We start from the raw sequence: 26,516 nt of genomic DNA on the forward strand, positions 1-26,516 counted from the left end.
TGCAAACTACTTACCACTCCGCACACTCATGCAAATCCTCGTGCGAATCCACTTGCAAAAATCATGCAGCAATCAATTATGTCCTTTTTATTTATTTATTTATTTTTTTAATTTTTTGCACGTCCAAAGCTGTTCGGCGTGCTCACTATGTTAGCATGCCTTGGTGAATCGAGCTCATAGCCTGCCAATTTGTTGTTTTCTAGCACATATGGCGACTTAGCTATTAAACACTTCCCACAATCTGAATGAGAACTTTAAAATCGATTTTCTTAAAAACTACAAGGTCTATTTGAATTTTGTTATCTTCTTGTACCCACTGTCCTCCCACACATACCCTGCAAATTTGGCATTTCTAGTATTTAAGGGGACTTAAGGTCGACGGGCAGGGAAACATTTCCAGTAACAGAAACCCACCACAGAGATGTACAGGTCCTCTTTATGCCCAGGATTGTCCACCTAGATCCCCCATCATCTGATAAACACATAGACAATATATTCAGCCAGTGTGTGTGTTTCCTACAGGTGTATCCAGTAACAGAATCCCCCCAGAGAGATGTACAGGTCCTCTTTATTCCTGGGATTATCCAGCTAGATCCCCCATCATCTGATAATCACATAGAGACAATGTATTCAGTCAGTGTGTGTGTTTCCTACAGATGTATCCAGTAACAGAAATCCACCAGAGAGATGTACAGGTCCTCTTTATTCCTAGGATTGTCCACCTAGATCCCCCATCATCTGATAATCACATAGAGACAATGTATTCAGTCAGTGTGTGTGTTTCCTACAGATGTATCCAGTAACAGAAACCCACCAGAGAGATGTACAGGTCCTCTTTATTCCCAGGATTGTCCACCTAGATCCCCCATCATCTGATAGTCACATAGAGACAATGTATTCAGTCAGTGTGTGTGTTTCCTACAGATGGATCCAGTAACAGAAACCCACCAGAGAGATGTACAGGTCCTCTTTATTCCTAGGATGGTCCACCTAGATCCCCCATCATCTGATAAACACATAGAGACAATGTATTCAGTCAGTCTGTGTTTCCTACAGATGGATCCAGTAACAGAAACCCACCAGAAAGATGTACAGGTCCAATTTAAATATCTAAAAGTTTTTGAATATGTAAGGCCAACATTTTACCTCATCCCTAAATTACATAAAAACAAGGAACGGCCTCCGGGTCGCCCCATTATGTCGGGGGTGGGAGGGCCCACGGAGAAACTTGGGCAGTTTGTGGACAAAAAGTTAAAGGGCCTAGTTCAGAGCCTACCCTCCTATGTACAAGATACACGGGATGTCCTTCGTGTCATCTCTGACATTAGGGTTCCACCGGGGGCCCTTCTGGTGGGGATAGACGTTGAGTCTCTATATACGTCGATTCCTCACCAGAGGGGTCTCGAAGCGGTGTCCTTCTTTCTAAGAGAAACATATCCCAATCTTCCTGAACATAATCAGTTCTTGGTGGAAATGCAGGAGATGGTCCTCAAGGAAAATTTCTTTTTGTTTGAGGGAAAGTTTTTTCACCAGGTGACCGGAACATCGATGGGGGCGGCATGTGCACCGGCGTATGCCTGTCTTCATCTGGGTTACTGGGAGAGGTGGGATGTTTACTAGTGATGGGCGAACAGTGTTCGCCACTGTTCGGGTTCGCACGGATTTTGGCCTGTTCGGGTTCGGTTCGGCACCCCCTGAACAGCATGAGGGTGCTCGGCCACGCTGCCCGAACCCGAACGTGCCTTCTTTGTTCGGCCGAACATAGCCCCCTAATTAATTTACCATTATAGGGTACCGGCAAAAGGGAGAGCTTAGCGGGGAGGGGTGGGGGGCATTTCCGACCCCCCCCCCCCCCCCCGCGCTCGGGACATGCTCTCCCTTTATGCTGGGACCCTATAGGGGCCCCAAAGGGACATGTTCGGGTTGGGTTCGGGGTTCGGCCTGAACATGCCGAACATCGGGGGCATGTTCGGCCGAACCACCCCGAACCCGAACGTCTGGATGTTCGCCCATCACTAATGTTTATGTCATGGATATGTTTCGGTGCCATGTCGCCCTCTGGATAAGGTTCATTGATGATGTGCTGGTGGTGTGGACAGGTGGGAGAGAGGAGCTTGAGGTGTTTCTGGATACATTAAATGCAAATGATAGAAATATCAGGCTGACATATACGTGTGATGCTGGTGAACTACCCTTTCTGGATCTTAAAATTGCGATCAGGGGGGATCGTCTGGTTAGCACCACGTACAGAAAGCCTACATCCGGAAACACCATTCTCCACGCCTCCAGCCATCATCCCGGTCACCTGGTGAGAAATATCCCTTCTGGTCAGTTCCTCCGTCTAAGGAGGAACTGTACTGATAATGAGGATTTTAAGCTGGAATCTCAGGAGCTTTATGGGCGTCTAAGGGAACGAGGATATTCCCATAGGACCCTCAGGAGGTGCCTACAGAGAGCCAAAGGCCGTGATTGGGAATCTCTTCTTGCTGAAGGTGTAGGGGATGGATCGGGTGCTGCTAGAAAGGAGGGAATTGTGACACAATTCGGCTCCCACTGGGACAATTTAAGAAATTGTCTAACAAGGATTTGGCCTATTCTCCTGGCATCATCTGACATTGCCGAGATTGTAGGACCAACTCCTGTATTAACAGTAAAGAGAGCACGAAATCTCAAAGATCAGCTGGTGTGCTCTGAATTTCGGAGTAAAAAAATGCAGGAAGAGAGGAAAAACTGGCTCTCAGCCACTCCACCCCCAAAGGGTATGTACCGATGTGGGAAATGTAAGGTATGTCCATTTGTGGATAGAACAAAAACATTTTGGGATGCTAAACACAAAAAAGAATTCCACATAGGGGCTTTCATGAACTGAGACCACGGGGGTGGTATATATGGTGACGTGCCCATGTGGGTTACACTACATTGGCATGACCACCCGCATGTTTAAAAAACGCATTCTAGAGCACATTTCTAATGTTGGTAACAAAAATGAGAATTGTAAGGGCCCTTTGAGACAGCGTTATCAACAGCATCACTGTGGGAGGTTTAATGGAAGCAAAGTAAAAGTGCTGTTTTCTATGAAAACAGGATGTAGAAAGGTAAATATAGAGAGAGAATTATGTCGTGTAGAAACGATGTGGATTTACAAGCTAGGCAGATTAGTGCCATTTGGCTTGAATTCAGAAATTGATTTCTCTGTCTATTTAAGCTAGATTTAATATTTATGTAGAGTTCCCCCTTAAGGTAAAAATAAGATTGAGTGCTGTGCTGTTTTGGACTGTCTGTGAGTAGGCAATTGAGTGACTAGGAGACATAGGAACACTGGGGGCAGCAGAGAGAATATTATGCAGATATTGATGCTCTCTGAAGTAGAGCTGGGGCTGCCCGGTATCTATCTGTATCTTTAAATCAATTTTGGATGATTTGCAATATTTTCTTGATGATATTGGAAGAGACATTAGTGATGCTATAAGCTCCAGTCTAAAACAATATAGGAGAATTTAGGGCTGCTAGGACGCTATGAAAAGCAATGAGTGGGCAAAATGAATACCTTTTCCAGGAAAAAAGATGGCCGCATGGATAAAGTCACATGATTGTTTGTCATGTGTAAAGAGCCTGAGAATTACTCCACCACTCCCCCTGACGTCACTCTGAGGAAGCCCATTTGGGCGAAACATGTAAGTGGGAGGAGCTTCGGGAGGCCGGCCTCAGTCCTCACTCCAAGCCGTTTACACGCTGGATCCCCGCTGCCATGCCATAATGCGGATAAGTTGCCGCTATGAACGGGTAGATCGCGTGTATCTCTAAACTCAACATACACTCGCTAACTACAGACACCACTGCAAGACGTGTAAGTAGCAGAGCACGTGGAGCTTCGATGCCACTTTAGCGTGGGCCGCAGAGCGTGGGGGACCTGCGGCTATGCGCATATTGAAGGTAACTCCTGCATGCCTAAAGTGAAGAGTTATAACGCTACAATGTTGTGACATCTTGAGCCTGTTCTTATGCTGAGCTGATGAACTGCATATGCCTGTTTTGGTCTGATGGAAAATACTTCGTTGATCTAATCTCAGCACTGGTGCTGCAAATGTATGAACTGTGATCTGTGAGCTCTGACCTGCAAGTAATTAAGCCCATATTGGACTGTGTGACCAGATGGAATATATCGGCAGATATTATTTTTGAGTGCACTCACATATACTAATTTTTGCTGTCTATTTAGTGCTTTGAATTTTTGTGAAGTAATCCCATTCAGGACTATGCAAATAGTTGATTAGACAGCTGGAATTGAGATCTTATTTGCACTAGGTTATGCAGTGTGATGGTTTGCATTAGAGAGTGGATTGAGCGTATGGAGTGTGGTATGTGAGGGGGTCTGGGGGGCTTCAAGAAACTCCATTTGATTTTAATTGCTTCTAGATTTGGGTGCTGGGGGGATTTTTGTGTACAAATAAAGCATTGCAATTTTTTCATGGATCTGATGAGGCCTCTTGTAGCTTTGTTCTCTCCTTGTTGTTTTCAGGTCCACTTTATTCCCAGGATTGTCCACAGGAAGATCACACCATCCCCCGGCATTATCAGGTAGGTGGAACTGAGTGTCATTAGACCCCAAACTATGTGACATTGTTTCCTGTTGTCTACGTTGTTATCTGTGTTCACATTATGAAGTGCTTCTTATTTTGTGTGATTAGGGTGGAGAACTGATACATGTAAGTGCTGTGGTTAAAGAGGAAGGAGAAGAGACATATGTGAGGAGTGATCAGCAGTCTATGGAGGAGGGTGACTTGATGAGGACGATTAAAGAGGAAGAAGAGGAGACGTATGTGAGGAGTGATCAGCAGTCTATGGAGGGGGGTGACATGATGGGGACAAGTAAAGAGGAAGAAGAAGAGACGTATGTGAGGAGTGATCAACAGTCTGTGGAGGAGGGTGACATGATGAGAGCATCTAAGGAGGAAGACATTATTGCAGAGATGAGAATTGGTGAGTGATAAACATTAGATATTCAATAGCCTTACTAAACTTACTAACAAATATGTCCCTGCTGGGCACAGTATAGATCATCTTCCTCTCAGTATGTGGGGTAATATTACCACAGTTTCCTGAATCTACCCCTTTGATACAATGTAAAGCAGTCAGTGTGCAGCTTGTATAATGGTGTAAATTTGCTGTCCCACCAACATAAAAAACTTCTGGCAACAAAAGTGAGGACACCCCTAAGTGACAAATGTCAAAATTCTACTCATTTAGACATTTCAGGGCCCAATCCAATTCACCCTTTTCCCTAAGTTTTCTCCTTAGTGATATTTTCATATCTTATCAATAAATGGCCTTTTAAGTTACCAACAACATAATTTTACAAATAAAACAAAAGAAAAAAAAAAAAAAAAAGAAAAAACAGGGCACCGAGAGCCCAATAGTGCAGTATAGTTTTAACAGAGAAAATCTGTCTAGATAGGTCGTGTAGAATTATACTCACAAAAAAGGGTCACCAGCAGGCAACCACTTGAAAGGCAGGTGGGGAGAATTGGTACCCGACCCCACTCGGGTATAAAAGTCGCTCTCTGTAGACAGGAGAAAAAAGGGGGCGTACCCCTCCACCAAGGGTGGATAAGTAATATGTATCAAACGCAGATAGAACAGAGGCGCCAAAAAGAGTAAAAACACTATTATTTAAAAACAGTAAAAAGAGGGAAGGTAAGGTGGACTTACCTCCCTCTAGCAGTGGACAACAAAACTCTGAGGTAGAGTAGAATGCATTTATTAAACAGTGTAACTCCTAAAGATGCAACGCGTTTCGCGGGCCACAGCACCGCTTCCTCAGGCTATACAGGAGTTCAAAAAAGCTGTATCCAATCCAAGTATTGAATGAGGCGCTCATTCAATACTTGGATTGGATACAGCTTTTTTGAACTCCTGTATAGCCTGAGGAAGCGGTGCTGTGGCCCGCGAAACGCGTTGCATCTTTAGGAGTTACACTGTTTAATAAATGCATTCTACTCTACCTCAGAGTTTTGTTGTCCACTGCTAGAGGGAGGTAAGTCCACCTTACCTTCCCTCTTTTTACTGTTTTTAAATAATAGTGTTATTACTCTTTTTGGCGCCTCTGTTCTATCTGCGTTTGAAACATAATTTTACAGTTCTTGTTTCATTTGCAGAGTGTTGAGATGTTACTTTAAGCCGAACATGAAAAATTATGTCCTAGGAGAGAACTTAGCAGAGGAAGGGAATTGGTTCAGGCCCTTTCCCTCCCTGAGGTCATGTGACTGGTTAGTGTTACAGGTCTCAGGTGTGAATGGGGAGCAGGTGTGGTACATTTGGTGTTATCGCTCTCACACTCCCTCATACTGGTCACTGGAAGCTCAGCATGGCTCCTCATGGCAGAGAACTCTCTGAGGAGCTTAACAAAATAATTGTGTCTCCAAATAAAGATGGCCTAGGCTATAAGAAGATTGCCAAGACCCTGACATTGAGCTGCAGCACGGTGGCCAAGACCATACAGAGGTTTAACAGGACAGGTTCCAGTCAGAATAGACCTCACCTCAGGCGACCAAGGAAGTTGTATAAATGTGCTCAGCATCATACACAGAGAGGGAGGAAGGGAAAGAGAGAGACACCAAGCATATATAGATAAATACACACACACAGCCACAGCCTCTCTCTTTCCTTCCATTGCTGTCCTACCCAGGCTTACTGTAATGGGGTGGAGCTACATCCTGCCTGTGTCTGCTCCCCCCCCACCACCACCACCACCTACTGCATGTGAGAATAACTACAAAGGTGAAAACTTCAGGACTGGAGTGATAAGACAGCACTCTCACTGTGAACGCTTATCACTACATGTTAATAAGACAAGCTTCTTTAGTGAATTAACACTTAAAATACAGATTGATGTGTGGTGATGTTTCCACTTGCCTTATTATCACCAGAATGATCTTGATGAATTATGGCCATTGGAGTTGATTCAGTAGCTATAGCGCTGCCAAATAGTGCGACTAAACTACTGTTATGAGCGCTAATAGAGCAGTGCAACTTTTTCCTCTGTGCACGCTACGTCACGTGACTTAGTATTTCCTCTGTGCACGCTACGTAGCAGCCGCATTAGTGAAGTATCGCGGGAGCAATACATCACAACCGCGCGGCAAATCAAGACAGCGGCCGTTGCTAAGTAACCCACACTATGCTGCCACTAGTGCGTGTAGCGTGCACAGAGGAAATACTAAGTCACGTGACGTGGCGTGTACAGAGGAAATATTAAGTTGCGCTGCTCTATTAGCGCTCGTAACAGTAGGTTAGTCGGGCTGTTTGGCAGCGCTATAGTTAGTAAATCAACCCCATTGTATTTCATAGCATGTAAATAGTAACTGTTGAATTGAAGTAAAATAGGAGAGAGTCAGGAATAGATACGGCACCTATTCTGCTGAACTTCTGAGACACAATCTCCTCCCCAGTTCTCCCCGAATGTCGCTGTTGCCCATCCTCTAATGGCCAATCTCCCTGTTTCTTTTACATTAAAATAAAGGTTAAGTTTTAAATAACTGTTAAACCTTCCTAACCCCAGCTTCCCCTAATCAGGCAGTCCTTGTTGTATATGTGGACGAGGTCAGCCAGATTCTCTGCTCTGCATGGCCTGACCTATATTCATCATGGGATATTATGTTAGTGGCTTGTATAATTAGCTGCTGCAGCAGGACTTGTAATTCCATTAGGAATAGCGGCCGTGTTGTTTGGCCTCGCTCTCCCTGACCTCCCCACACTGTAATCTTGGATTGCAGGTTACTATTACAGTAAAGCACTTTCTCCAACTAGAGCAGATATAGCCCCGCCCCCTTGTCATAGCCTCTGAAGAAGCGCTTGTGTGTGAAACTGCCGCCAGGCTCCCAGCACCCACCATTATCCACCCCCGCACCGGTACGTGTTTAGTCTCTTCTTATGGACTGTGAGGTGATGATGTAACACACAGCCTACTTGTCTGCACATTGCCAAATAAAGGAAGTTGTACAGCAGTGCTGACCATCCTCTTTCCTTTCATCTCTAATGATAATTGCTCCTCCCCTCAGAGTTCTCTAACAGGAAGTGATGATGTTTCTCTATTTGCAGCGCGGAGTCCCGGCATCAGGAACCTCTCAGAGACTCGTCTCTCTGTGTCCACAGACTGTACAACGGATGATGATGTCACTGGACAAGAGTCTCCTGCAGATATCCTGGTGACCCCAAATATTCCTCCAGACTTCTCTCACCTGTCTAACCCTGAGGGGCCTCATACCCAGCACAGCTCTCCCCCTGCTGGAGGGTCTTATTCCTGTTCCACATGTGGGAAATGTTATAAATGGAAATCAACTCTTGTCAGACATGAGAAATCTCACACTGGTGAGAAGCCCTATTCATGTGCTGAGTGTGGGAAATGTTTTAGTTTTAAATCAGAACTTGTTAGTCATAATAGAATGCATACCGGTGAGAATCCTTATTCATGTGCTGAGTGTGGGAAATGTTTTGCACATAGAACAGAGCTTATTTTACACAGAAAGTTTCACATGGGTGAGAAGCCAAATTCATGTGCTGAGTGTGGGAAATGTTTTAGATGTAAATCAGCGCTTGTCCGTCATGAGAGAACTCACACTGGTGAGAAGCCTTATTTATGTGCGGAGTGTGGGAAATGTTTTATATGTAAATCAGCACTTGTCAGACATGAGAGATCTCATACGGATGAGATGCCCTATTCATGTGCTGAGTGTGGGAAATGTTTTAGATGTAAACCAGAGCTTGTCCGCCATGAGAAAACTCACACTAGTGAAAAGTCCTACTCTTGTTCTGAGTGTGGGAAATGTTTTACCTGGAAATCACTACTTGTCATACATGAGAGGTCCCATACTGGTGTGAAGCCGTATTCATGTGCTGAGTGTGGGAAATGTTTTGCACAGAAAGCAAATCTTACCGCACATAAGAGATCCCACACTGGTGAGAAGCCCTATTCATGTGCTGAGTGTGGGAAATGTTTTTTGCATAAATCATATCTTGTCTTACATAAGAGAACTCATACTGGTGAGAAGCCTTTTTCGTGTGCTGAGTGTGGGAGAGGTTTTATGTGTAGAGCAAACCTTCACACCCATAAGAGATCCCACACTGGTGAGAAGCCCTATCCATGTGCTGAATGTGGGAAAAGTTTTGCTCAGAAATCACAACTTGTCAGGCATGGAAGATCCCACACTGGTGAGAAGCCGTATTCATGTGCTGGGTGTGGGAAATGTTTTGCACGGAAATTACAACTTGTTATACACGAGAGATGCCACACTGGTGAGAAGCCCTATTCGTGTGCTGAGTGTGGGAAAGGTTTTGCACAGAAAGTAGAGCTTGTCCTACATGAGAGATCTCACACTGGTGAAAAGCCCTATTCATGTGCTGAATGTGGGAAATGTTTTGCACAGAAATCACAACTTGTCAGACATGAGAGATTTCACACTGTAAGCGAGCCCTATTCATGTTCTGAGTGTGGGAAATGTTTTGTTCAGAAAACAAATCTTGTCAGACATGAGAGAACTCACATCGGTGAGAAGCCCTATTCATGATCTGAGTGTGGGAAATGTTTTGGGCATAAATCAAATCTTGTCAGACATGAAAGAACACACACTGGTGAGAAGCCCTATTCGTCTTCTGAGTGTGGGAAATGTTTTTGGCATATGTCACTGCTTAGCAGACACTTGTGTTAAGTGGAAAAAATGTATTGTCTGTTATTGTTCTGATGCACTTTGTTTTTTGTTTTTTTGCCCAAGGAAGCATATTTACACAGAATGCTGAGGATTTTTTCAAATTCCCTGAACTGAAGTGACATGATGAGATAAATATAGGTACATATAGTACTGAGCCTAGTTAGAACTTGCTTTGTGTTCACTGTTTTGTTTTCTAATGTAAGGCTTATGAACCAGGTGCTTTATCTATACAAATAAGGCAAGATCTGCAGTCATATGCAGTCATAGCTCTCCTGAAGAGTAAATACAAGCCAAAACACTTTTATCTGGCTGAACAAACACTCCTGATAACACAAGAGTGCTGAAATGATCATTATTTGTTTTTGCTGGGAGCTGAATAAACCAGATTTGAAATTACACTGATTTTGCTGCTGTGCATAATTCAGAGTCAGGATACAACCCCTTAAAGTGAAAATAAGAATGTGAGACTCCAGGAAAGTTCTATATAACATTGTTATCTACCTGCTGTGAGCTGCAGATGTGGGGATATTAGAAGCTCCCATTCATCCAGACTGAACTGAGGACAGGAGATTTCCCTCTCTCTGTGTCTCTGTTTTACAGTCATGGGAGTGTGAACCCCTCTTGTGTTACTTTTATTATTAAGTTGTTGTTGTTTTTGTGGGTGGGGGGGGGGTGAGTCTTTAACCTCCCCAGTGTTTTAATTTCCTGGCAATTTTTGTATCAAAAGTGGTACAAATTTTTTTTTCAGTGCTTCTTTTTATTGTAAGCATTTTTTTTTTTTGCGGACCTTTTGCAACTTGGGGTCCTGCAAGCTGCCCACAAGCATGCGTACAGTATAAAAAAAGCACTTTGTTTTTACACTTGGATTCTTGTATATCGGATCTAATACAGATTTTTGTATTTAATCCAATACATAAAATTTGAGTCTGCCACCTGAATTGATGACGTTGCATGCACCTAACACAAGGGGGTGCACGCAGTGTCATCAGAGGGATACACCGGGGGATGCAATCACCGAGGGACAGGAAGCTGATGGGGGAAGAAGAAGAGGAAATCGCCACTAAGACGACGGGAATACACGCGCAGGGAAGCCGCAAGCCTCTGGTGAGTAATAACACACGCCAGCGGTGCTGCAGGTGAGTAAATGTAACAGCTGGACGGGCCAGACTCTTCCATACCATTTTCAGCTATTTTTCCTTGGACGAGTCAGGCTCCTCAATACCGCCAGGGAGGCTAAACAGGGTTTAAACTGAGAAAGAAAATGCAATGAAAATAATGTCAAAATAATTTATGTAAACCCCTTTCCTTAATAAATTATGTCAAAATAATGAATATAACCCCCTTTCTTCAAAGCGGTATAAAACCCAACAGTAGTTTTCCTACTCTTTTTTTCTGTGATGTCAATGTATTCTGCCTAGTGGAAAGCAGTGAAGTTCAGGTCCATTTATGAGCGATGAGCCTGCCATTGCCATGGTGATGTGTCAGTGTGGAGGTGGAGACAGGGAGGAGTGTGAGGATGCTGAGGAGAGCTTCCTTCTGCATGGCGCTATCTGCTAGCATGGCAAAAGGGGAATCAATGATACTCTAATACTCTTGTACCTAACAATAGTTACCAGAGTTTCATATCATGTCTTTTATCATATTTGTAATGGACATCCCAGTCCAGACTATTTCTCCAGTGACTCTGCCTCTTCCTCCCAGTCTGCTGCAAGAAACTGACACTTCCTGTAACCATGGAGACACATCCATATGCAGCTCTTTATCTCCAGCAGCTGTCTGCGGACTAATAATAATTCATTTTTTTGTTGTTATTATTATGTGATGTTTCTGTAGTTGAGGCTGTTGTGTAGCAACTGAAAATAATAATTAGGATGATGTTTAGCATGATGGGCAATCTGTAAGGGCTTGTTCATGCTGGAGGCGGTTTTCTCGTTTTTTAAGCGCTGCCAATTTTTCAAAATTGCCCTGAAAGCGCTTACACCATGAATCTCTATGAGAGCGTTCACATCTGAGTGGTTTGTTTCCGATCCGCTCAGAAAAGCGCGGCATGGGCCATTTCTGAGGCGATTTTGCATCATTGGAAGGTAAAGGAAAAACATAAAACGCTCAGCAGCGATTGTGCAGCGATTGCTTTCGCATTTTTTGAATAAATACAATGGGCTCGATTCAGTAAACCGTGCTTTTTTTTGAATAAATACAATGGGCTCGATTCAGTAAACCGTGCTAAGTGTTAGCACGCCTGTGAAAAGCCCTATATCATGCCTAAAGTTAGTTTAGGCATGATAAATTCACATCTAAAGATTTTAGGCGTGATAACTAGGGTGCTAACTGGGTTAGCACCCTTTACTAAATTCACATCACGCGCACAGTCCCGCACGCAAAACTTTGCGCGCGCACCGCGAAAACAGCGCACCCGATGCGCCTATAAGGTCGCATTGGGTGCAACCTTAATGTCGCACCATGTGCCGTTAAAGTCGCACGCAATGCGACCTTATAGGCGCATCAACGCACCATTTTCGTCGCACCGCGCTGCGACATTTCACGCACACCGCGCTGTGGGCACGCAAAGTTTTCAGTGTGGGACTTTGCGCGCGATGTAAATTTAGTAAATGGTGCTGACCCAGTTAGCACCCTAGTTATCACACCCAAAGTCTTTAGGCGTGCTAACTGGGTTAGCACCGTTTACTGAATCAAGCCCATTGTATTTATTATTTTACGCATCAAAGAGTTCAAGCTTTTAATGTAAGAAGAGCAGGAAGAGGTCAGGTCAGAATTTGATCATAAAATGCCAACATCCATGGAGAAATCAGTCATCCATATGGAAAAAAGAGATGAAGAGAGAGTCCAAATGACTGACCCTATTCAGTTTCTTATCAGTTTAGTTCCCTCTATGAAAGAAATTCAGTGTGACAAATTGTCAGCAAAACATAGTATCATTGAGGTTATAGAAAAATGTGTCAATGCAGAACCACCTAAAGAACCTCAACCAATCCTATTCTGGCCATGCTATTATGGGTCAACCTCCAGCTCCATACCGACACCCGGTGCACCCACCTTATTATGGGCAGCCTAGATATGAGTATAACTATTCTTTTCCTACTTTTACAAATGATTCTCAGAGGACTGCAAACCCCCTACTATCCACCCACACCACCACCTAGGTCTCAGATACCATCCAGTCCCCTCTCCTGACACACCAGTCTGCACATGCCTAAGTGGTCAAGGTAGTGGACATAACAGACCACAGGAAATCTACCTGACAGTGAGACAAACAGCATGTCTCAGTTATTGTTTATGAATGACCTGTAATGTTAAAGAGACACTGAAGCGAAAAAAAAAATATGATATAGTGAATTGGTTGTGTACTATGAATAATTACTAGAAGATTAGCAGCAAATAAAATATTCTCATACTTTTATTTTCAGGTATATAGTGTTTTTTCTAACATTGCATTATTCTATAATATGTGGAGATTACACAACACTCAGCATTCAAAATGAGTCTTTCAGAGCAGTCTGTGAAGTAATGACCTCTCCTCTAGCAGAGGAAAAGTAAATAGTCCAGGAACAGTTGAGATAATAAAAGTCAGATAACAGCCCTCTCCACGACTAAACTTGGTCGGAGAGTTAATAGCTTTTTTGCATAGAGATAACAACTGGAGTTTCTTAACTCTTCCTGTACTGGAAACAATTAGACTGATGTATCTGATCTTAATGTTTTATTTCTTAGCTGTACTACACATACAAATCATAATATCATAATTTTTTTTTCGCTTCAGTGTCTCTTTAACATACACAAACTTTTAATTAATGCTTACTTGTCATGTTCATGTTTACAGTTTATTTTTAAGCAGATTATTGATAATTGAGATATTTTAGCACACAGTGGATTAAAAATGACATTAATATAATTCAAAGTAGTTCTGTAGGACATATAGGCAGCTGGAAGACTGTAGTTGTCCATAAAAGTCTAGGCCAGTATGTCTACAGGACAGTATGTAAACTGTGGTGGAAAAAGTATCTTTGAACATTAGAAACATTTCAGTGTTACATGTGCAAGCTACAGCTTTTATTGTGTGTACTATTGACTTTAGTTTTAAACAAAGTTTTATGTTTTTGGTATACAAGAAATATTTCAGTCAGTTACAAACAAAAAAAATCTCCACAAAATGACTCTTTGCCTTCGTTGAATCATAAAGCTTTTATAATTACTGTTTGATGCATTGTTGAAAGGGGAGAAACATTTTAGTAAAATATCTTTTTAAATTTGGGTATAGTGGCCGCAAATTGGTAGCCTATAGCTGCTGCTAGGGAAATTTGGGTCACATATGTTTACATTTCTGTTAATTAACATATTTCAAGATATAATGGCTTTGAAGAACCAATACCTAACTTACACATGATATTACATATACAGTAGACAACTCCCCCCCCCCCCCCCCCCAAAAAAAAAAAAAAACAGTTAAAGCTAGCTGCCTATAGTCATTCTAATGTAATCAAATGGTTTTCCAGATTTAGCAATTAAATGTTAGTAAATAAATTGTAATTGTCCTTTCCAATGTGGACTCACATTCATGGGATGCACCCAGGACCAACGAGGCATGGTCCTTGCTCTCAAGAAAGCAACAGCAGACAAGAAGAACACCAACTCTTCCTCCATGGCTCTACGACTGTACATCCCACAAAGCATTGCAGGTACCACGCTCCTTATATATCCTGCCCAGTACACTCAACAATTAAAGGGGAACTGAAGTAAGAGGTATACGGAGGCTGCAATATTTATTTCCTTTTAATCAATACCAGTTGCCTAGCAGCCCTGCTGATGTATTTGGCTGCAGTTGTATCTGAATAACACCAGAAACAAGCATGCACCTAGTCTTGTCAGATCTGACATTAATGCCAGAAACACCTGATCTGCTGCATGCTTGTTCAGGGTCTATGGTTATGGCTATGGTTTATAGTATTAGAGGCAGAGGAACAGCAGGAGGGCCTGGCAACTGGCATTGCTTAGATGGAAATAAATATGGCAGCTTCCATATCCCTCTCACTTCAGTTGTCCTTTAATTATACTAAATGCAATCATTTAGGTAAGGGGCTCTTTAAATCTGGCCAAAAACTAGCTAAAAATCGCAAATCACAAAAAAGCGCTTACAATACAACTGCCCAAAAATGCAGTGCAGGAGGCGCAAATAAATTGTGCAAAAATGCAAAATGCGGCCATCAGCAATTTCAATTGTAGATGTGAACCGAGCCTGATGCTGGGAATGCACCATACGCTTTTTCAGCAGATAGATGGTTCTATAGAGAATTTCTGACATGTCCAATCTTATTTTCTTGATAGTTTTTCTGATCGATTTCTCATAGAAGTGAATGGAAATTGATAAGAAAAGATAAGAAAAATGATCGGAAATAAGATCGGACAGTAAATCGACTGAAAAATCTCAACATGTATTCCCAGCATTAGTGAAGAAGATACTACAAACAATAGCTGCAGTTAGTCTATTCACCACAAGATGGCGATCACACACACAGGAAATGATGTAACAGCAGGAAGAAAAGTTGCAGGAAGTGGAGAGGAGACGTTGTTGGAAGAGGTAATTGTGTGATTCTTGTTATATACTAGCACATATATGTCTGCTGGGCATTGTACAGGATGTATTGCAGTGGGGAGATCAGTGCAGACATGGGCAAGTATGAGGATAGTAATAGTATGAATGAGCATAGAGATTGTATGCAGCAATAACTGTATATAGGAGAGATGGGGAAGAGAGCATTAGTGTTAGATGGAATGTGAGAAGTCACACAGGGCTTTTCTCCTGTCTGACTCACAGTGCTTGGGAGCTGCAGCCACAGAAGGTACAGTCAGTAGCACCCCCTCCCCTCCTGGGCATTAAAGTGAACCTAAAGTAAAAAAAAAAAAATGATTAACTCACCTGGGGCTTCCCTCAGTCCCCCTGCAGACGATCGGTGCCCTCGCAGCTCCGGTCCGATGCTTCTGGACCCGCCGGCGATGACTTCCGGCATCGCCGTCACCGGCCGACAGGCATGGGAACGCGAGTGATTGTTCGCGTTCCCAGCCTGTATATTGCCCCCTATGCTGCTGTTGCGGCCTCCTGGCCGCAATAGCAGCATAGGGGGCGATATACAGGCTGGGAACGCGAACAATCACTCGCGTTCCCATGCCTGTCGGCCGGTGACGGCAAAACCGGAAGTGTTCGCCGGCGGGTCCTGGGCCATCGGTGCGGAGCTGCGAGGGCACCGATCGTCTGCAGGGGGACTGAGGGAAGCCCCAGGTGAGTTAATCTCATTTTTTTTTTATTTTTTTTTTGACTTTAGGTTATCTTTAAGCTGTATAATAAATGTATCACTAAACAGGTGCTGGCTTTGGCCAGGATGTGATCCCTGCTCCCCTACATCACAGGGGGCGTGTATCCGGTACACTATCCAGTCACTGCTTCATTCAAAGCAGACCAGTACTCTTGCACAGGACAGGAGGAAAACCAAGAGAAATGCACCCTGTATGTATTAAGAGAGTTTAGCCTGTCTACACTCTGCTGTGGCAGACGAGATTCCTGAGCTGACACGGCTGACAGATCTAATTACAGTCAGCGCTGAGGAGGAGGAGCAATTTTGGGTACCTGGAGTCGGAGGTTTCATAAAATTAGGAGTTGGAGTCGGGTGATTATTTTGTACCAACTCAACAGCCCTGATTACAGTGGTGGTTAGACACAGATGAGGGGGAGTTAGACAGGCTAAACTCTCTAAATACATACAGGGTGCATTTCTCTCCTTTCCTCCTGTCCTGCGCAAGAGTTCAGCTCCACTTTAATAGTGGAACAACAGTTACCACTTACTGTATGCTGTCTACAATGTATGCCGGGCATTCTATGTTGAAGAAATGGTATACCATTGCAAAAGTAGTGATGCTTATTGCTAAAACCCCTTGCATTATTTTTCCATGGGCTGTGGCTGTGTGAGCATTCTACAGGAGACAGATTCAGTAATAACAGATTCCTGTAGATGCATCCATACAGCCCAAGTAAACTGAAATATAAACTTTTAATAAAATTTCACTGAAGCATTGAGACTGGTGCCGGACCTGCTTTTCTTCTCAGCAAACTTGTAGCCATACAAACAAACATAAAACACATTTGCAATGCTATACATCTCATGCTACAGAGACCAGGGGGTACTCCTGCTGTATGGAAATTTGTGTCTTTCTAGGTTACAAACCCAAAACAGAGCAGCACAGATGGACGAAAGCTCTCACATGTACCTCTTATCACCCAAACCTGCTGGCCTGGTGTATGTATGCTGTTCAGCAATGTGAATGTACAAGATATACACTGCTCATAAAAATAAAGGGAACACAAATATAGAACATCCTAGATCTGAAGGAATGAAATATTCTCATTAAATACTTTGTTTTTTACATAGTTGAATGTGATGATAATGAAATCACACAAATTTTATCAATGGAAATCAAACTTATCAACTCATGGAGGTCTGGATTTGGAGCCATGAAATGAAAGTGGGAAATACACTACAGGCCGATCCAACTTTGATGTAAGTCTTTAAAACAAGACTAAATGAGGCTCAGTAGTGTGTGTGTGGCCTCCACGTGCCTGTATGACCTCCCTACAATGCCTGGGCATGCTCCTGATGAGGTGGCGGATGGCCTTCTGAGGGATCTCCTCCCAGACGTGGGCTAAAGCATCCACCAACTCCTGGACAGTCTGTGGTGCAATGTGGTGTTGGTGGATGGAGCGAGACATGATGTCCCAGATGTGCTCAATTGGATTCAGGTCTGGGGAATGGGCGGGGCCAGTCCATAGCATCAATGCCTTCATCTTGCAGGAACTGCCGACACACTCCAGCCACATGAGGTCTAGCATTGTCTTGTATTAGGAGGAACCCAGGGCCAACCGCACCAGCATACGGTCTCACAAGGGGTCCGGGGACCTCATCTTGGTACCTAATGGCAGTCAGGCTAGCTCTGGTGAGCACATGGAGGGCTGTGCGGCCACCCAAAGAAATCTCACCGCACACCACTACTGACCCACTGCCACACCGGTCATGCTGGAGGATGTTGTGGGCAGCAGAACATTCTCCATGGTGTCTCCAGACTGTGTCAGGTCTGTCACATGTGCTCATTGTGGCTGTGACCCTGCTTTCATCTGTGAAAATTACAGGGTGCCAGTGGTGAACTTGCTAATCTTGGTGTTCTCTGGCAGATGCCAAATATCCTGCACAGTATTGGGCTGTAAGCTCAAACCCCACCTGTGGACATCAGGCCCTCACAGTACCCTCATGGAGTCTGTGTCTGACTATCTGAGCAAACACATGCACATTTGTGGCCTGCTGGATGTTATTTTGCAAAGGTGAAAGTGGTGGTCCTGCTGCTGGGTTGTTGCCCTCCTACAGCCTACTCCACATTTCCTGATGTACTGTCCTGTCTCCTGGTAGCGCCTCCATGCTATGGACACTACGCTGACAGACACAGCAAACCTTCTTGCCACAGCTCACATTGATGTGCCATCCTGGACGAGCTGCACTACCTGAGCCACTTGTGTGGGTTGTAGACGCCGTCTCATGCTACCATTAGAGTGAAAGCACCACCAGCATTCAAAAGTGACCAAAACATCAAGCACATGCCTGATTTTACACCAGATTGTCATTTAACCACTTGCCGACCAGGGGAATTTTCACTGATCGGTGCTGCGTGGGCTCTACAGCCCGCAGCACCGATCAGCAGTGCAGCAGGGCGATCAGACTACCCCCTTTTTTCCCCACTAGGGGGATGTCCTGCTGGGGGGGTCTGATCGCCGCCGGCCATTAGTGGGTAGCGGGGGGGGCTCCTCAAAGCCCCCCTCCGCAGCGTTTTGTGCGCTCCCTCCCTCCCCTTACCTCCCTCTCCCTTGCTGGGCTGCGCAGGACGGATAACCGTCCTGCGCATTGTGGGATAGGCTTCAGCCTATCATATGGCGGCGATCCCCGGCCAATCAGAGGCCGGAGATCGCCGATCTGACTTACGGCGCTGCTGCGCAGCAGCGCCGTATGATGTAAACAGCGGGGATTTCTTCCCCGCCTGTTTACATTTTGCCGGCGAGCCGCTATCGGCGGCTCTCCGGCTGTTCACGGAGACACCCTCCGTGAACTGACATGGAAAGGCCGCTCGATCGAGCGGCCGTTTCCATGGTAACCCGCAGACGACCAGTTTACGCCAATCGGCGTTAGCTGGTCGTCAAGAGGTTAAGCCAGCGAATCAAATACAGAGCTATTCAACCAACAATACTTATAGGTGGTCTTACATGATTCAACTGAAACATTCAAATTTCCTGATATACATATACAGCTGATTGCACGGAAACATCAAATGCAATCTATATTTTTTTTATTATTAGATAAAAAAAATCTTCTTAAAGAGAATCTGTACTGTCCGATTTGTATAATAAAAAACATAACAATCAAGTCACTGCAAGCTCCCGGGTCCCTATTTGTCATTTCCGCCGCTCCCAGACGTGATCCTGGTTTTTAATCACCAGTTTTAGGCAGTGTTTACAAACAAAAAACATGGCCACCAACCAGGAAGTAATGTATGTGAATACAGTGGCTTGCAAAAGTATTCGGCCCCCTTGAAGTTTTCCACATTTTGTCATATTACTGCCACAAACATGAATCAATTTTATTGGAATTCCACGTGAAAGACCAACACAAAGTGGTGTACACGTGAGAAGTGGAACGAAAATCATACATCATTCCAAACATTTTTTACAAATAAATAACTGCAAAGTGGGGTGTGCGTAATAATTCAGCCCCCTTTAGTCTGAGTGCAGTCAGTTGCCTATAGACATTGCCTGATGAGTGCTAATGACTAAATAGAGTGCATCTGTGTGTAATCTAATGTCAGTACAAATACAGATGCTCTGTGATGGCCTCAGAGGTTGTCTAAGAGAATATTGGGAGCAACAACACCATGAAGTCCAAAGAACACACCAGACAGGTCAGGGATCAAGTTATTGAGAAATTTAAAGCAGGCTTAGGCTACAAAATGATTTCCAAAGCCTTGAACATCCCACGGAGCACTGTTCAAGCGATCATTCAGAAATGGAAGGAGTATGGCACAACTTTAAACCTACCAAGACAAGGCCGTCCACCTAAACTCACAGGCCGAACAAGGAGAGCGCTGATCAGAAATGCAGTCAAGAGGCCCATGGTGACTCTGGACAAACTGCAGAGATCTACAGCTCAGGTGGGAGACTCTGTCCATAGGACAACTATTAGTCATGCACTGCACAAACTTGGCCTTTATGGAAGAGTGTCAAGAAGAAAGGCATTGTTAACAGAAAAGCATAAGAAGTCCCGTTAGCAGTTTGCCACAAGCCATGTGGGGGACACAGCATCCATGTGGCAGAAGGTGCTCTGGTCAGATGAGACCAAAATGGAACTTTTTGGCCAAAATGAAAAATGCTATGTGTGGCGGAAAACTAACACTGCACATCACTCAGAATGCACCATCTCCACTGTCAAATATGGTGGTGGCAGCATCATGCTCGGGGGGTGCTTCTCTTCAGCAGGGACAGGGAAGCTGGTCAGAGTTGATGGGAAGATGGATGGAGCCAAATACAGGGCAAACTTGGAAGAAAACCTCTTGGAGACTGAAAAAGACTTGAGACTGGGGCGGAGGTTCACCTTCCAGCAGGACAACGACCCTAAACATAAAGGCAGGGCAACAATGGAATGGTTTAAAACAAAGCATATCTATGTGTTAGAATGGCCCAGTCAAAGTCCAGATCTAACTCCAATCGAGATCTGTGGCAAGATCTGAAAACTGCTGTTCACAAACGCTGTCCATCTAATCTGACTGAGCTGGAACTGTTTTGCAAAGAAGAATGGGCAAGGATTTCAGTCTGTACATGTGCAAAGCTGGTAGAGACATACCCTAAAAGACTAGCAGCTGTAATTGCAGCAAAAGGTGGTTCTACAAAGTATTGACTCAGGGGGCCGAATAATTACGCACACCCCACTTTGCAGTAATTGATTTGTAAAAAATGTTTGGAATCATGTATGATTTTTGTTCCACTTCTCATGTGTACACCACTTTGTATTGGTCTTTCATGTGGAATTCCAATAAAATTGATTCATGTTTGTGGCAGTAATGTGACAAAATGTGGAAAACTTCAATGGGGCCGAATACTTTTGAAAGCCACTGTATATAGATATCCTATTCAATAAAACCTAACTGTCCCTGAGTCATCCACTTTCCCTGTCTGTCCGTCCGAAGCTTTTTTGTACTGCGCATGTGCACAGTACAGAAAGCCATTGGGACGGGAGATCAGGCCAGGGAGCAGGGCAGTAACAGGGCAATAACTCACATCACAGAGACAAGAGAAGATGTATATGGAATATAGCCATGTCCCTCCAGTGCCGGCATCTCACCTTCCTAGTAATAATTCAGTCACATCACAGAGACAAGAGAAGATGTATATGGAATATAGCCATGTCCTTTCAGTGCCAGCATCTCACCTTCCTAGTAATAATTCACATCACAGAGACAAGAGAAGATGTATATGGAATATAGCCATGTCCCCCCAGTGCCAGCATCTCACCTTCCTAGTAATAATTCACATCACAGAGACAAGAGAAGATGTATATGGAATATAGCCATGTCCCTCCAGTGCCAGCATCTCACCTTCCTAGTAATAATAATTTACATCACAGAGACAAGAGAAGATGTATATGGAATATAGCCATGTCCCTCCAGTGTCAGCATTTCACCTTCCTAGTAATAATTCAGTCACATCACAGAGACAAGAGAAGATGTATATGGAATACAGCCATGTCCATGCAGTGCTCGCATCTCACCTTCCTAGTATTAATTCTGTCACATCACAGAGACTGGAGAAGATGTATATGGAATATAGCCATGTCCCTCCAGTGCTGGCATCTCACCTTCCTAGTAATAATTCAGTCACATCACAGAGACAAGAGAAGATGTATATGGAATAGAGCCATGTCCCTGCAGTGCTCGCATCTCACCTTCCTAGTAATAATTCACATCACAGAGACAAGAGAAGATGTATATGGAATACAGCCATGTCCCTCCAGTGCTGGCATCTCACCTTCCTAGTAATGTCACATCACAGAGACAATAGAAGTATATGGAATATAGCCATGTCCCTCCAGTGCTGGCATCTCACCTTCCTAGTAATAATTCAGTCACATCACAGAGACAAGAGAAGATGTATATGGAATATAGCCATGTCCCTCCAGTGCTGGCAACTCACCTTCCTAGTAATAATTCAGTCACATCACAGAGACAAGAGAAGATGTATATGGAATATAGCCATGTCCCTCCAGTGCCAGCATCTCACCTTCCTAGTAATAACTCACATCACAGAGAAAAGATAAGATGTATATGGAATATAGCCATGTCCCCCCAGTGCCAGCATCTCACCTTCCTAGTAATAACTCACATCACAGAGACAAGAGAAGATGTATATGGAATATAGCCATGTCCCTCCAGTGCTGGCATCTCACCTTCCTAGTAATAACTTACATCACAGAGACAAGAGAAGATGTATATGGAATATAGCCATGTCCCTCCAGTGCCGGCATCTCACCTTCCTAGTAATAACTCACATCACAGAGACAAGAGAAGATGTATATGGAATATAGCCATGTCCCTCCAGTGCTGGCATCTCACCTTCCTAGTAATAATTCAGTCACATCACAGAGACAAGAGAAGATGTATATGGAATATAGCCATGTCCCTCCAGTGCCAGCATCTCACCTTCCTAGTAATAACTCAGTCACATCACAGAGACAAGAGAAGATGTATATGGAATATAGCCATGTCCCTCCAGTGCCAGCATCTCACCTTCCTAGTAATAACTCACATCACAGAGACAAGAGAAGATGTATATGGAATATAGCCATGTCCCCCCAGTGCCAGCATCTCACCTTCCTAGTAATAACTCACATCACAGAGACAAGAGAAGATGTATATGGAATATAGCCATGTCCCTCCAGTGCTGGCATCTCACCTTCCTAGTAATAACTCACATCACAGAGACAAGAGAAGATGTATATGGAATATGGCAATGTCCCTCCAGCGCTGGCATCTCACCTTCCTAGTAATAACTCACATCACAGAGACAAGAGAAGATGTATATGGAATATAGCCATGTCCCCCCAGTGCCGGCATCTCACCTTCCTAGTAATAACTCAGTCACATCACAGAGACAAGAGAAGATGTATATGGAATATAGCCATGTCCCTCCAGTGCCGGCATCTCACCTTCCTAGTAATAACTCAGTCACATCCCAGAGACAAGAGAAGATGTATATGGAATATAGCCATGTCCCTCCAGTGCTGGCATCTCACCTTCCTAGTAATAATTCAGTCACATCACAGAGACAAGAGAAGATGTATATGGAATATAGCCATGTCCCTCCAGTGCTGGCATCTCACCTTCCTGGTAATAATTCCGTCACATCACAAAGACAAGGGGAGATGTATATGGAATATAGCCATGTCCCTCCAGTGCTGGCATCTCACCTCCCTAGTAATAATTCAGTCACATCACAGAGACAAGAGAAGATGTATATGGAATATAGCCATGTCCCTCCAGTGCTGGCATCTCACCTTCCTAGTAATAATTCAGTCACATCACAGAGACAAGAGAAGATGTATATGGAATATAGCCATGTCCCTCCAGTGCCAGCATCTCACCTTCCTAGTAATAATTCAGTCACATCACAGAGACAAGAGAAGATGTATATGGAGTATAGCCATGTCCCTCCAGTGCTGGCATCTCACCTTCCTGGTAATAACTCAGTCACATCACAAAGACAAGGGGAGATGTATATGGAATATAGCCATGTCCCCCCAGTGCTGGCATCTCACCTTCCTAGTAATAACTCACATCACAGAGACAAGAGAAGATGTATATGGAATATAGCCATGTCCCTCCAGTGCTGGCATCTCACCTTCCTAGTAATAACTCACATCACAGAGACAAGAGAAGATGTATATGGAATATGGCAATGTCCCTCCAGCGCTGGCATCTCACCTTCCTAGTAATAACTCAGTCACATCACAGAGACAAGAGAAGATGTATATGGAATATAGCCATGTCCCTCCAGTGCTGGCATCTCACCTTCCTAGTAATAACTCACATCACAGAGACAAGAGAAGATGTATATGGAATATCGCCATGTCCCTCCAGTGCCGGCATCTCACCTTCCTAGTAATAATTCACATCACAGAGACAAGAGAAGATGTATATGGAATATAGCCATGTCCCTCCAGTGCCGGCATCTCACCTTCCTAGTAATAATTCAGTCACATCACAGAGACAAGAGAAGATGTATTTGGAATATAGCCATGTCCCTCCAGTGCCGGCATCTCACCTTCCTGGTAATAATTCAGTCACATCACAAAGACAAGGGGAGATGTATATGGAATATAGCCATGTCCCTCCAGTGCTGGCATCTCACCTCCCTAGTAATAACTCAGTCACATCACAGAGACAAGAGAAGATGTATATGGAATATAGCCATGTCCCCCCAGTGCTGGCATCTCACCTTCCTAGTAATAACTCACATCACAGAGACAAGAGAAGATGTATATGGAATATAGCCATGTCCCTCCAGTGCTGGCATCTCACCTTCCTAGTAATAATTCACATCACTGAGACAAGAGAAGATGTATATGGAATATAGCCATGTCCCTCCAGTGCTGGCATCTCACCTTCCTAGTAATAATTCAGTCACATCACAGAGACAAGAGAAGATGTATATGGAATATAGCCATGTCCCTCCAGTGCTGGCATCTCACCTTCCTAGTAATAATTCAGTCACATCACAGAGACAAGAGAAGATGTATATGGAATATAGCCATGTCCCTCCAGTGCTGGCATCTCACCTTCCTAGTAATAATTCAGTCACATCACAGAGACAAGAGAAGATGTATATGGAATATAGCCATGCCCCCCCCCCCCCCCCCCAGTGCCGGCATCTCACCTTCCTAGTAATAACTCACATCACAGAGACAAGAGAAGGTGTATATGTAATATAGCCATGCCCCTCCAGTGCTGGCATCTCATCTTCCTAGTAATAACTCACATCACAGAGACAAGAGAATGTGTATATGGAATATAGCCATGTCCCTCCAGTGCCGGCATCTCACCTTCCTAGTAATAATTTAGTCACATAGTAATAATTCAGTTCAAACATGTCCATCCAGTATAGCCATGCCCCCTCCCCCCCCGTGTCCCCCAGCATTACCATTATCCTCCAGTATGTAATGGCTCCCAGACCAGTCATGTAATTTCTTTCCCAGTATAGCCATGCCCACACTCCAGTATTGTTCCCTTCTCCCACCTCCATGCAGTGTAGTGAAAGGAAGGACGTGTAAATGGGCCCTAATGCTTTCCTGCAATACTTTACATGGCCCTTCCTCCAGTGAAATCTGGTGATCATGTGACCATCACGGTGCCCCCACCTCACTGCCTGATATCTGAGGGACACAACAAGCAGAAGATTCTGGAAATCACCAGGAAGGTGATTGAGCTGCTGACAGGAGAGGTGAGCGGTGCTGGGAATTATGGGACATTATCCAGTAACAGTGAGGGGCGTGTCTGGGTGGTTACTGTATTATTGTGTGTGTCAGGTTCCTATGAGATGTCAGGATATCACCGTCTATTTCTCCATGCAGGAGTGGCTGTAAATAGAAGGACACCAGGATCTCTACAAGGACACCATGATGGAGAATCAGCCGCCCCTCACATCACCGGGTAAGAGGAGACTTTCATTTCTTGTACTGGAGAAAGCAGTGCTTGGGGTCCTCCTAGATCTCCCTCATCAGATAAACACAAACAGACAATGACCTCAATTCACTAAGGGCTGTTTGAAAAAAAAAAAAATAAGAGGTTGGTAAAATACTAAATTAGCCATAAGTAATATACCTATACCAAAAGTAGTTTAGACGTTTTTTTTTCCAAATTCACTAAGATTGTCACACATGCTGTAATAGGTCATTTAAAACACAAAGTGAAACCCGCACTTGCTCTCTTGATACCGTAACTTTAAAGTATATAGTGCTATGGTGGAGCGCTGTAGTATATAGCCTCCTTCGGCCAGTCCAGATATATGTTCCACTTCACTAGCGCTCAGTGTCCAAATGCTACAACCATCACTTGATACTTGAGTTCTGGAACACGTGTACACCTTTAAATATAGACAGCAAGAGAAATCTCAACGTGCAGAGTGTCTATATATTGCAATTGCACCCCTGTGTTCCCGCAACCACACACCAAGAGCCACAAAGGTAGTGCACATAAACCTCTTCCACCAGGGGTCCGGGGCCACACTCCCCCCTAGGTTCCCCTCTCACCAGATTCACTCTTTCTGCTTGCTTATCTCTCCACGGCGTCTGCCACCAGGACTAGCTTCACCTCATAAAAACAAACACCTTACATGTGTAAAACCGTTTTAATATATGAAGCTTCACGCTAAAAGCAATATGCGTACATAAAAGTTTCTTTAAACAATGCCCATCACATAGTCACCATTGCCTCTAGGAGCGTTCCGGCCTCGGCTCCGCCCCGGATCCAAGGAGACGCGCTGAGGACAGGAAGGAATCACACGCAGCCGAGACAGGAACGCTCCTAGAGGCAATGGTGACTATGTGATGGGCATTGTTTAAAGAAACTTTTATGTACGCATATTGCTTTTAGCGTGCAGCTTCATATATTAAAACGGTTTTACACATGTAAGGTGTTTGTTTTTATGAGGTGAAGCTAGCCCTG

The 26,516-nt window shown here is 44.1% G+C and overlaps 1 protein-coding gene and 1 pseudogene across 1 annotated transcript in view; both read left to right on the forward strand.

Moving 5' to 3' along the window:
• Positions 1–10,222, forward strand: part of LOC137537226 (uncharacterized) — a 136,089-nt gene extending 125,867 nt beyond the window's left edge. Inside the window, 4 exon segments of the mRNA XM_068259324.1 lie at positions 2,100–2,759; positions 4,520–4,578; positions 4,689–4,980; positions 8,098–10,222. Coding sequence (XP_068115425.1) covers positions 2,100–2,759; positions 4,520–4,578; positions 4,689–4,980; positions 8,098–9,704 — 2,618 coding nt within the window. The 3' untranslated portion in view covers positions 9,705–10,222.
• Positions 10,223–15,268: 5,046 nt separating this feature from the next.
• The window catches only part of LOC137537227 (uncharacterized), a 141,870-nt pseudogene continuing 130,622 nt past the window's right edge, over positions 15,269–26,516 (forward strand).

This window comes from Hyperolius riggenbachi, chromosome 10 (genome assembly GCF_040937935.1).
Source record: "Hyperolius riggenbachi isolate aHypRig1 chromosome 10, aHypRig1.pri, whole genome shotgun sequence".
Classification (NCBI taxonomy): domain Eukaryota; kingdom Metazoa; phylum Chordata; class Amphibia; order Anura; family Hyperoliidae; genus Hyperolius; species Hyperolius riggenbachi.